The sequence below is a fragment of the Rhinopithecus bieti genome, unplaced genomic scaffold (assembly GCF_001698545.2).
Source record: "Rhinopithecus bieti isolate Rb0 unplaced genomic scaffold, ASM169854v2 scaffold_68244, whole genome shotgun sequence".
Lineage (NCBI taxonomy): Eukaryota > Metazoa > Chordata > Mammalia > Primates > Cercopithecidae > Rhinopithecus > Rhinopithecus bieti.
Genome location: NW_016825829.1, coordinates 447533 through 459712, shown reverse-complemented (window position 1 = coordinate 459712; position 12180 = coordinate 447533). Strand labels below are relative to the sequence as shown.

The following is a 12180-nucleotide window of genomic DNA, read 5'->3' as shown; positions in this document are numbered from 1 at the left end:
GCCCTGCCTGCATCCCCAGTCTCCACCAGGGACAGCTCCTGCCGAGGCCTGACCTGCCCCTTCTCCCTCAGGGGCCGCTGGTTGCCCAGCCCCTGGCCCTAGGAGACCCCGCAGCGACCAAGGGTCCCAGCAGGCCATGCAGCTGTGCCAAGGTACAAGCCCTTCCCCAATAGGGGACAGATGCAGGGACCCTCCCAGGCAGGGGCAGCTGGGTGCCTGGTGCTGCCATCTGCTGCCTGCCCAGTCTTGTCCTCACATTGGAGGTCAGTGTGAGGACTCTGACTCAGGAAAGGCCGCAGAGCTTGCCCTGTCCAGGGTCTCCCATGTGCACTGAGCCCAGGAAGAGAGGGTTGGAATTGAGCCATTTACCCTGGAAATGCTGCCTGGAGGATGGTGTGAGTGTGGGGTGGCACCCTGCCAGGCGGGGCTCTGTCTCCCTGTGCCCACTGGAACTCGAGCAGGCAGGGGTATAGGTGCTTCCTCTAGAGCCGTCAGGTGGGGCCCCCAGCAGTGGTGGTGGTGCCCACTGGCCAGCAGCTCCCCCTTCAGCCAGGACAGTAGGCCTGACGCTATCTCCAGCAGCTCCAAGTGGATTTGTGGAAGGGGGTAGGGGGCAGGGTTCTGGGAGGGCTGTGCCCCCTTAGCCAGCACCATGCTGGGTGAGACAGTCAGATCCTGTTACCCCTGTTGTAGAGGTGAGGAAACAGGCTAGCGGGGAGGACATGACTAAGGTCCATGCTGAGTCGCTAGAGCTGCACCCAGAACCCACTGCTGGGACCCCATGACTTTCTGCATACCCCTTGTGCCAGGAGGTGCCAAGAGATGCTGGGAGCCAGCCCCACCTCTGCCCTTGGAGTCATGGCTACGGAAAGGGCATTCGGACAGGCCTCCGACCTCACTGGAAAGGGCCGAACCCTGTTCCTGAGCAGTCGGGGCTTCCCAGAGGAGGTGGGCCTTCTAGTCACTCCTTCATCCGCAGGCACTCCACAGAGCTCTGCGCCAGCCCCCAGCACCGAGGGCTGAACTGAGCAGAGGGGGTCTTGTGGGCCCCTCCCATGCCCCGTGCCAGGCAGTAGGGATGATGTCTCCAGAGCCCAAATGGAAGGGGCTGGACTAGTCTCACGGGGCTGATAGTAGGGCCAGGCCTGGACCAGGAACCCGGTGTAGGGGTGCAGAGACCCCTCTGAGTCCCTCACACATCCCCGGGGCCCTCCCCATACACTTTCCTATCCTGACTGCGGGCAAGAGGGAGCCCCAGGTCACCCTCCCCATGCTGGGCACCCACAGTGGGGCCAGGCACCCCTGCCACGCCCCTGCCCTGTCCTTCCTCTGAGAACCTTAGTTCCACCTCCAGGGTGCCTCAGGGGACAGCAGGGGCAGCGGGCAGAGGCTGAGATGCCTCCCCACTCCAGGCTCAGCTGCCCTTCCTGCGGCAGCCCACACCTGAGAGTCTCCTGCAGTTGGTCAGGCCTGAGGAGGGCAGGGGGGTGCCCGCTGTCCCTCTGCTGACCACCGTGGCATTGAGCCTGGGTACCGCGTTCAGCACGGCCCATCCTGCACAGGTGCCGTGGGCTCCACAGAGCCCTGCCTGGCTGGCGTGTGTCACGTTTTGGGTGCTCATGCCTTTGGGAGGGCACTTCTCTGAGCAGAACCCCCAGGCCACACGCTCCGATTCCGCTGCACCTGGGGCTCTCGGCAGGCTGTGGTCCCCCAGAAGCCTGGGGGCATCTCAGTCCCTCAGGGCCCGCTCCGCAGCCTGGGCCTCGAGCCCCATCTCCACATGCCGTGCTGAATCTGGCTGCCCATCAGCTCCCTGCGTACGCAGGCTGTGCCCTGCCATGCCCATGGCTCTTCCCAGGAGTGCCCTGTGGCCTCCCCCTGGCTTGCTGGGCTGATTCCCTCCTGTGTCTCAAACAGAGCTCACCTTTGCCGTCCCTGCTATCCTCGCCAGCTGGTGCCAGAGGCCTGTGTCTGTGTACCCTGTGACTGCACCTCTGGGCAGGGCCTGGCTCTGACCAACCTGGGCTTCCAGGGTCCACAGACCTGAGGCCCAGGGCGCCTGGGTGCTGGAGCAAGAGAAGCAGAAGGAGCAAAGGGTGGGGATGTGGGGTTCTTGTGAGGGCCCAGCCCTAGGACCCCAGGACCAGGAGACCCGGGGTCCCAGGGCCCAGCCCCAGTTCAGCCTGGCAGAGGCCTTCTGAGGGAGCTTAAGGTCCCACAGCCCAGGACTCCCGCCAGGGCCAGTGGCCAGCATTGGGGGACTCAGCCTCCTTGTCTCCTGTCCTTTCTGTTTCTCCCACCTTTTGCCCCTTTTCTCCTTGCCTGGTCCCACCCGAGTCTCCCTCTTGGCCTGCGTGAGCCGGGACGGCACTGAACTGGGGGCCTATCGCCTGGGCAGTGGTGGGAGGCAGGGCCGGGAGCTGGGTCGCTGGGTTTGGGCCTGGCCCGCTCGCTGCAATATTGATGGCCCGTCAGTGCGGCCCTGATTCCTGGGCTTTCAGTTAAAAGGTTTCTGTTGTTGTAGCTTATGCAGTTGCTCTGTTGCTATGGAAACGTGACATCAAAATGACGTTTCCCGTTTAAAAGCTTTTAACTAAATTCCTGCCTGTCAGATGTAGGCCCCATTTTGAGCGTGGAGCTGCCTTCGAGCGAGCGTGAGCGGCGCCTCCCGCCCATGGTGCGTGGGGCCGGGCCAGGGGCCTCGCTGAGCCGCTCTCTCACCCCCCAGGCGCCTGGAGCATGGCGGCAGCCGAGGGGCCCGGCTACCTGGTGTCTCCCCAGGCGGAGAAGCACCGGCGGGCCCGCAACTGGACCGACGCCGAGATGCGCGGCCTCATGCTGGTCTGGGAGGAGTTCTTCGACGAGCTCAAGCAGACCAAGCGCAACGCCAAGGTGTACGAGAAGATGGCCAGCAAGCTCTTCGAGATGACCGGCGAGCGCAGGCTGGGCGAGGAGATCAAGATCAAGATCACCAACATGACCTTCCAGTACAGGTGGGTGGGCGCGAACGCCATGTGGGCCCCCCAGGACAGGCGGCACCCAGCGTGGAGGCCGCTCCTGGCTCTCTCGGAGCTCTGACTCGGGAGAATGTGTGGCCGGGTATGGGCAGAATCCCACGGGGTGAGACGGGGCCCACGGAAACCGTGTGTGCAGCCTTCCATGGGGGAAGTGGGGAAACTGAGGCCCAGCAAGGGCAGGAAAGCGGTCTAAGAACTGAGGGGTAGCAGGGGTGCGGCTGGTACTGGGCAGAGGCCAGGATGGCTCCCAGGACGTATGGGCGGTCTAGGCACTGTCCCTCGGAGGCAGCATCACTCATGGTGGTGCTCACTGACCTCACACCCTCTTCTCCCATAGGGAGGCGGCAGCTGCCAGTGCCCTCCCCGCCACCAGGCTCCCAAGCTCAGCAGGGGTTTCAGGGGCCTACTGTGCCACTGGGGAATTGAGACTGCAAGTGAGAAGGAGGCTCAGTGCTCTGCGACTTGGAACATCCACTGAGCCTCTGCCATGAGCCTGTGAGCCCCACTGGGGCTGGCCCTAGGGTTAGGGTGGGGTGTTCCCAGAAATCACCAGGTGAGGCGCAGGACCGGCCAGCGCGTGGGCAGGGCTTACTGTGCGAAGAAGAAAGAGATGGAGCCCTGCCCTGGCCCAGGACTCCCAGCGTGGGGGGTCCCGGCCTGGCCCCACCTCTGCTCCTGCCACATGGCAGGTGGGCCCTTCCTGCCCCAGCAACCTGCAGGGAAGGCTGGAGGGGACCACCCAGCCACGGAGGCACTGGCACCTAGGAGGGGACAGCTGTGGTCCCACACACCCAGCATCTTAAAGTGCGTGGGTCCCCAGCCCATTAGGATGGGGTCACGGGTGGGCGGGGGTCATGGTGGGATGAAGGTGTCAGGCACAGGTGGGGTCACAGGTACGGTGAGGGTCTTACAGGGTGTGAAGGTCATGGGTGTGTGGTGAAGGTCACAGGTGTGGGGTGATGGTTTTGGGTCTGGGGAGGGTCTTGCACAGAGCGAGGCTGGCAGCAAGAGCTGGAAGCCGCAGGGGGAGAATGGCGGCCGAGAGCACCCGGCCCTGTGGGCGGCCTGGACCAGGCTGGGCCTGGGGCTACCGGAGAGCCTGCCAGCTTCCAGGATGGGAGGGGCTGCCCTGGGGGCGCCTCACGCAGCTGCTCCACCTCTGGGTCAGGCAGGTGAGGCTGGGAGCACCTGAGCCACTTGTGGGAGAGGCAACCCCCACTGCCCCCCGCAGGCGAGGAGCCAGCCTCCAGCACAGCAGAAGGGGAGCCCCAGTCCCCGGCCCTGGTAGGAGCAGGGAAGAGACCCAGCAAGGCCCTGGACAGACCGCCAGGCTGTGGGGTCTCCGCTTTCAGTTGTGTTGATTTGATTTTTTCTGAGCCTTGAAGGAGGGCTCCGGTGCCTGGCCCTGCCCAAAGGCCCCTAGCCAGGCCCCAAAGCTGGGACCTAGGGTGCTGAGCATGACGGATGTTGGGTTTGAGCGGCTGGCTTGCGACGTGAGGGCTAGGTGTGAGCCTGGGTGTCTTCAGAGGCTCAGTGGACGCAGGCAGCTGCCCACAGTCCCACGGTTCCCGTGGCCCCACCGTTCCCGTGGCCTCCTAGCCCTGCTCAGGCACCTGGTGAGGAAGGGACACAGAGGGCGGTGGGAGGTGGCCGCGACTGGTCCAGCAGGCTCCCCTCTGACTCAGGAATTCACGGGCACCGCCTCCCCGGCTGGCTCTGGTTGGTATCTGGCCAGGTTATTCATTATTTATGCTGAAAGCCTCTTCAGAGTCCCAGGGGAGGGTTTCTGTCTCCATTCCTGGAGGCCAGGAGATGAGGGTGCAGCAGAGTGGGGGCCTCCACTCCAGACCCTACAGTCTGGCGGGGCAAGGGCTGTGTCGGTGCACAGCACGTCATGGTTGATGAAGCCCCTCAGAGCTGCCACAGTCAGCCTTCATTCACCGAGGGGGAAGCTGAGGCCCAGAGCCTGAGAGGACTTGCCCAAGGCCACACAATCCTTAGCAGAGGGAGCTGTGGCTGGGTGACTCTATCTTTGTCCTTTTTCTTTATACCCCCCAGCCTCCCCATAGCAGAGGCTTTTCTCATTTTTTTTTCTTTTTTTTACAAGCGCTCTTTATATATTAAGGCTGTTGGGCTGAAGAAGCCTGAGAGGGTGGCTGGTTCTGTGGAGCGTAGTTTGTTGGAGTACAGTTGGGGGCCTCCTACGCTGAGAATAGGCCTTTTCTTGTTTCTCCAAAGAGTGGGCTGGCTCAAGTAGGGCAGAGAGAGAAGCCTGGGGCAGAGATTCGGGATGGGCACCCAGTGCCCGGCCCCACTCTCTGTGCTGGTGTCTTCGCAGCCACGTGCCACCTTGGGCAGCAGCCCCTGCTCACCATCTGGCTGTGTCTGTTTGCTGGGGGCACCTCATTCAGAAGCCAGCTTATTGTTTCCAGGGACCAATAGCTACATCCTGGCAGGTAACAAGAGTAGGAGAGAGGAGATGCCCACTCCGAGCACAGGGTGGGTTTGGAGCCCGGACTCAGGGCACTCTGTCCAAAGGCAGAGTAGGGGCTGGGCTCTGGGCCTTAGGAGGTACTGGGTCTGATGAGGCAGAAACCCCTGCCTCACCCCCACCTTGTGGCTTCTTTCCTGGCCTGGCCAGAGCTGTCTGGCCGCCCTGGGGCCCTGTCTCCCCTGTCTTGACCTCCCAGAGGCCCAGGGGAGGTCTGGGGACTTAGCCTCTCAGAGGGCAGGACCTGACTGTGGGAGTAGGTGGGCATAGGGGGTGCCAGTGGTAATGAGGCGTCAGGCAGTGTGGGAAGGGGCCCATCCGGCCCACCCCAGGGCCTCTGGGCAGGTTGCAGGTTGTAGTGCTGGATCTAGGCTCCTGCCCAGACTGTAGGTTCAACCAAGAATGGCGTGGGAGCCCAGCCTGCTGTTTGCTTTATTAAATCTGCCCTGCATCTGGGGGAGGAGCTTACTTCGATCATCCCCATGTCATTGATCTAAAAACAGAGGCTCAGAGAGGTGAATGAACCTGCCCAAGGTCACACAGCGAAGTGTGGAGATGAGATACTGACTCAGGGCTGTGGACACTGAGGCCTGTGCTCTAACGCCAGTGGCTGTCGCTCCCTGAGGCTGCACAGTTATTCCATTACAAAATATTATCACTACATTTATATATCTTATAATACCTTATTATTACAACAATACCTTATTACTCTACCTTTCAAAATGACTTATTTAAAAAGCAGTATTTGCTCATTGCAGAGAGTCTAGAAACTACAGAAAAGTGAGGGAAAAGCAATAGGACCAGCCCCAAGGTCCCAGCATGCACAGATGACCTTAGTTATACTGGGACGCGTGCTTCCTTTTTAACATCTGAGCCCGTTGAGGTCCTGAAGCCTGGCTTCTTTCTAAGTCCAATGTCATCTTGACCCTGGAGCCTGGCCGATTTTGCTGGGGAGGCCCTTGCTGGCTGAGAGCGGCTCTGGCCTGTGCCGGCGTGGTGCGCCCCTCTGCTGAGGCTGGGCAGGACAGGGGCTGGGCCAGCTCTGTTTCTCACCCTTGGCTCTTGTGTCTCTCGTTTCAGGAAATTAAAATGCATGACAGATAGCGAGTCCGCCCCGCCCGACTGGCCCTATTACCTAGCCATTGATGGGATTCTGGCCAAGGTCCCCGAGTCCTGTGATGGCAAACTGCCGGACAGCCAGCCGCCGGGGCCCTCCACATCCCAGACCGAGGCGTCCCTGTCGCCGCCCGCTAAGTCCACCCCTCTGTACTTCCCGTATAACCAGTGCTCCTACGAAGGCCGCTTCGAGGACGATCGCTCCGACAGCTCCTCCAGCTTACTGTCCCTTAAGTTCAGGTAGTGTGTCTGCTTGTCCTTCCCCTGCCCTGGAGTGTCTCAGCCCCCACCATTTAGAGAAAGGGACTGGGAGCGGCGAGGGCGGCGGCGGTCGCAGTGGTTGCAGAGGCCGTGGCTGTGGGCAGCGCCTCCAGGGACAGGCGGCCTCAGACCAGGGAGGGCTTTAGTGTCCACAGGCAGACCGAGTTCGTCTCCCAGCTCCATCACTTTTGAGCTGCATGGAAAGTTCCTTGACTTCTCTGGCCTCAGTCTCCCTCCTATAAAATGGGGATAAATCAGTACCTTTCTCAGAGGGTGGCTGGGAGCATCGTGGGAGGGAAGACACGGCACAGGGCCCAGCACACAGAGGGAGACCAAGCCCCAGACCCAAGAATGCGCCCCCGGCCTCCCTCACCCCACACAGACCCCGCCCTCACAGGCCGGCGGCCCCTCAGCACTGGGGAGGGTATCGGGCTGCGCCTCATCACGTGTTGCCGTGGGGATGGCCCATCCCCTCTGCCGTCCATCCCACACTTCAGATCAGGCCTGTGCCAGCCGCGTGACTGTGCCTGCGAGATATTCACAAGGCAGCGAGGAGCCAGGCAGCACGCAGGACAGACACCTGCGGGGTGGGCCCAGGGAGCCCAGAGAAGGTGCTTTGGAGGAGGGGACATTGGGGTGGGCTTTCAAGGTAAAATAGAAGTTGGCCATTTGGAGGCAAGAACAGGAAGATTGTGGATTTGAGTCACAGCTTCTCCCCTGCCCTGGTCTTCAAGTCTTTCCGTCAGGAGGTGGGGTAAGGAAGGCGTCTCCGAGGAGGGACCCCCAAGCTGGCACCTCCCGTGCCGGGGGCTGCTGCTTGACTCAGGATTTCTCATTGAAGACCTGAGACAAAAACGCTTTTGCTGGCAGCTAGAAGGAACCAGCAGGAGGTCTGAGATTTATGGCTGTTGTTCCTGTGGACTGAGCCCAGTTCCCGGACTCAGCTGCCTGGGGCCTTGCACAGGGCTGGGACGTGGAGGCTGCCCTCCCTGATCAGGACCAAAGCACTGCGCTCCTGCCCCTGGGGTTGGCTGCACACTCCCAGCTCACAGCAGAGTGTGGGCAAGGGGTGAGCAGGCACTGGAGCAGGGCCTTGGGGTTTGTGGGTTTTAGCAGCTCCCTGCCCTTCAGGGAGGTCTGCTGAGACCACGGGTGGCCCTTACCCCAGCAGCAGAGCGCTCAGGAGGTGCCCACAGGGCTGGACTGCCTTTACCTGCCACCTCTACCAGAGCTCCAAGGGCCTGGGGAGAGAGCCCAGGCCTCTTGTGGGCCCCACACCCTCTAGGTGCCTGTCCTCCTGCCTCTCTACCAAGGTATGCTGGCCCCATTTCTAGGCCACCAGTAGATAAAAGGGAAAAGGGGCTCACATCTCAGGCCCTTCCTTCTGGGACCTCAGTTTCCCCATCTGCCTAAGGCCGGGTGGGGCTGGCGGTCTCTGGCTTCCCTACAGGTGTCCTGAGTACTCCGCACTACCCAGCACCCCCCACCCCTGCCTTCTTCTCTCCCTGGGTATGGCCTCTCCACCCCTGGGCATGAACTGGGGCTGACCCCCCACCTACCCAGCTCGGTGGGTGAGGGGTGCTCCCTGGCAGGATGTGCCCCTCTGCAGCCCAGAACATCCCGCCCTTTCCACACTGAAGGGGTGTGGATTGTCCTGGACCCTGGTCCTTGGGATCATCTGCTAGTTGCAAAGGATGGCAATGCCTGTGGCCTCTCTTTCTTTCTCTTCATTTTCTTTTTCTTTTTCTTTTTTTTTGAGACGGAGTCTCATTCTTGTGCAGAGTGCAGTGGCACGATCTTGACTCACTGCAACCTCCACCTCCCGGGTTCAAGTGATTCTCCTGCCTCAGCCTCCCGAGTAGCTGGGATTACAGGCACCTGCCACAACACCTGGCTAATTTTTGTATTTTTAGCAGAGATGGGGTTTCACCATGTTGGCCAGGCTGGTCTTGAACTCCTGACCTCAGGCGATCCACCTGCCTCAGACTCCCAAAGTGCTGGGATTACAGGTGTGAGCTGCCGTGCCTGGCCACCCCTGTTACTTTCTTACTGTCAAAGGGGGCGGGTTTTGGCCCCTCCTTTGCACATGGAATATGAGACCCCGAGTAAGTGACCTGACTCCCTGGGGCCTCAGTTTCCCCATTTGCCTAGTAAGATAATTGGGAGGGTCCAGTGAGGCCCCCGGTGTGCCCAGGCTCTGTGGCCAGCACCTTCACAGCTGGCGCTGTCCTTCCAGGTCGGAGGAGCGACCGGTGAAGAAGCGCAAGGTGCAGAGCTGCCACCTGCAGAAGAAGCAGCTGCGGCTGCTGGAGGCCATGGTGGAGGAGCAGCGCAGGCTGAGCCGCGCCGTGGAGGAGACCTGCCGCGAGGTGCGCCGCGTGCTGGACCAGCAGCACATCCTGCAGGTGCAGAGCCTGCAGCTGCAGGAACGCATGATGAGTCTGCTGGAGAGGATCATCACCAAGTCCAGCGTCTAGGCCAGCAGGTGGCGGCGGCGGGGCCGGGCGGTTGGTGGTGCTGCTTGGGCCACCCAGGGCAGGTCACTCAGGCCAGGCGGGCAAGGGGGCCGCCCTGTGAGAGGAGACCGCCTTCCACCTGGCCTCTGGCGGGATGTCCCTTCTGAGGGGTGTTTTGAGGAACCCCCAGGCCCTGGGGACCGTGGGGCTCCAGTCTCCAGCATGAACACCCTTCCTCAGACACAGGCCAGGGCCTCCGGGGGTCACTCTGAGTAAGAACATCCTAGAGCCACTCTCCAGTGTCGTTACTATCAATAATACTTGACATGGCTTTGATATTAAATGTATACTTTTTCATTCTTGCCTGGACCGCACGGTTTGCTGTTGCTGACTTGGTGAGGATGCCCTGATTGATGGATCCCAAAAATGAAAGCAGATGGAAATGGGTCAGGGCAGGCTGGAGCTGGGGGGAAAGCTCTGCCCTGAAGGGAACCTGTGTCCTCCCTCACCAGGACCTCTGCGTCTGTCCTTACATGGCCACCCACGCCTCATGAAAACCCCAGGGAGCCTTCCGGAAGGCTTTTATTCAGCTCTGTTTGGAGCATCAGGTGTTTCTACTGCCTCCTTAGCAATGACCCTAATAAAAGTCGTAACACCTGCTCGCATGCACGGCCCTGTTGGATGTTCTGGGTTCTGGAGATGTCATGGTAGATGACACAAAGGCCCTGGCCTCTTGGAGCTTATGCTCCCATGCGGGGAAGACCAATGGCTCAGTAGAGAAATGCTTGCAGGTTGTGGTAAGTGCTGGAAGGGAGGGGTTGGCGTGAGGACACGGAACCAGACTTACATGGAGCTGGGAACAGTGGCCACACAAGGAATCGCCAGTGTGAAGGCCCAGAGGCAGAGGACGCTGGAGCAAGCCTCAGGAGCAGCTAGGAGGCTGGTCGCCAGCAGCCAGGCCACGGAGGCCGGTGCAGCCCATGGGGAGGAGTGTTCGTGTTTTTCAAGCTTAGTGGGAGTGTTTTGGCTAGTGCAGCTCTGGGTCTGACATCCGCGGGGGACAGGGGGGCGGTGGAGCAGCCACAGCTGCAAGCTCACCTCACTGCCGGCCCTGCCACCAGTTGCAAACTCTTTCCAGAAGCTCCAGCTTTCCAAAAGTTGAATTCTCTATAAGCCTCCTCGGCCAGGACTTGGGCATTTCTTGCCCTGGCTGCAAAGAAGGCTGGGGCCAGGTGTGTTTGAGTCACCTCCTGGAATTAGGCAAGTTGCCGCCCAAATGGAAGGTTCTTGGCAGGTGGGTCAGCAGGTGGACAGCATGGTTTGACTCAGGGTTCAGAAAATCTCCCTCTGGCTGCCAGGTGAGCAGGCCATGGAGACAGCTGCGGAGACAGGTGCGGAGGCAGGCGTGGAGGCAGGCATCCTGCCAGGCAGGGCTGTGGTCATCCTGTGACAGGCAGCAGCAGCTCCTCCAACCCTCTAGGGGGCCTGAAGGTCAGCCAGGCAAGGGAGTAGCTTGGGCTCCACTGGGCGTGGGAGCAGCCTGTGGACCATGGTGGTGTGGAGGATGCCCTAGGCCTGCCTGTGTGAAGGAGAGGCTGGCGTGCTCTGTGGCGCCCAGAGGGGAGCTGGGCAAGAAGGATTCACTTTGCTCTGAGGGTCCTGGAGCTCCCACCCTCCTCAGCGATCTCCCCAGAGCTTGTGTGACGAGGACTCGGCCCACGTTGCTGTGGGATGAGAGGCAGAGTGTCGTGAGGGTTTAATGAGCAGCGGCAGTGGTGGGAGGAGGGAGCAGCAGCCAGCACTGCAGTGCCAGTTTCCAGATGCCAGGTGACGCCGCTGACCTTGTGGTTGGGAAGAGATGCACAGAGCCGGCCTTTGCAAGCCAGTGTGGCTGCCACAGCGCCTGCCGAGAACCAGAAGGAAGGGTGGCCCCAGGGCAGAGGATGCGGGCACATCTAGTGATGTGGGCCTGAGTTTTGGGAGCTTTTGCTCTGGCCAGTTTCCAGCTCAGGGACCCACCCACCTCATAGTCAAGACACTGCCCAAGAAATCAGTTGCTTAACAAACACACTGGGCTCCCACTGGGCACCTGTGCCACCCTAGATGCTGGGGACCCAGCCATGACACAGGCACCTGCCCCCGGCTGCTGACCACTGAGGCTGGCTAGCAGCTCCCACGGGGCCAGTGTGGGGTTCCCGAGCCTCTTAACAGGGAGCCAGCCCCAAGCCCTCGAGAGGGAAGGGTGCCCGTGGCCCTGGCAGGAAGGTTAGGCTGGACGCTCCCGCAAGACGTAGCAGATGGAGGTTCTAAATGATGTAGCGACTTCTTCGCCTTGAAATCGCTCTAGAGTCAGCCATGACGCACTGGGACTGCAGTAGCTGCCAGGCATCTGGGAAGGCACCACGAGGCGCTGCTGTGCTTGGGTTAGAAGTGGTTTTGGTCTGTTTTCTTCTCGCCCTCTCTAATCAGAGTCGGTGATTCATGCCCCTTTCCACCACCTTAGAGAACTCCTCCAGGCTGCAGCAGCAGCATCTCAGGTCAGCAGAACTCAGCTGTGGAATCTCCTGGGGTTGGTGCCGTTCATCAGCAGCGTGTCCTTGACAACCGTCTGATTTCTGCCTTAGTTGTTGGTTCATTAAGGAGGAAAACAATGATGCTGTTAGCCATTGCTAAAATATTTGATAAGATTCAGCAAAGCAGCGTGTTAACACTGAAAACCAAAACCAGGAGCCAGGCAGATGTGCCTGCTTTTCGCCTGTAGTATTCCATGTTGTTTTGACGTTTTTAGCTGATGCATTAAGATAAATAAACAAAAGAAGCAGGAGGAGAGATGAAGAAA

The 12180-nt window shown here is 60.5% G+C and overlaps 1 protein-coding gene across 1 annotated transcript; it reads left to right on the top strand.

The window, feature by feature from the left end:
• The first annotated feature begins 2583 nt into the window (after positions 1 to 2583).
• MSANTD1 (Myb/SANT DNA binding domain containing 1) lies at positions 2584 to 9710 on the top strand. The gene is given in 4 exon segments (XM_017863122.1): positions 2584 to 2708; positions 2711 to 2993; positions 6589 to 6864; positions 9122 to 9710. Coding segments are annotated over 4 exon segments (834 nt in total). The 5' UTR covers positions 2584 to 2674; the 3' UTR covers positions 9363 to 9710.
• The last annotated feature ends 2470 nt before the right edge of the window (positions 9711 to 12180 follow it).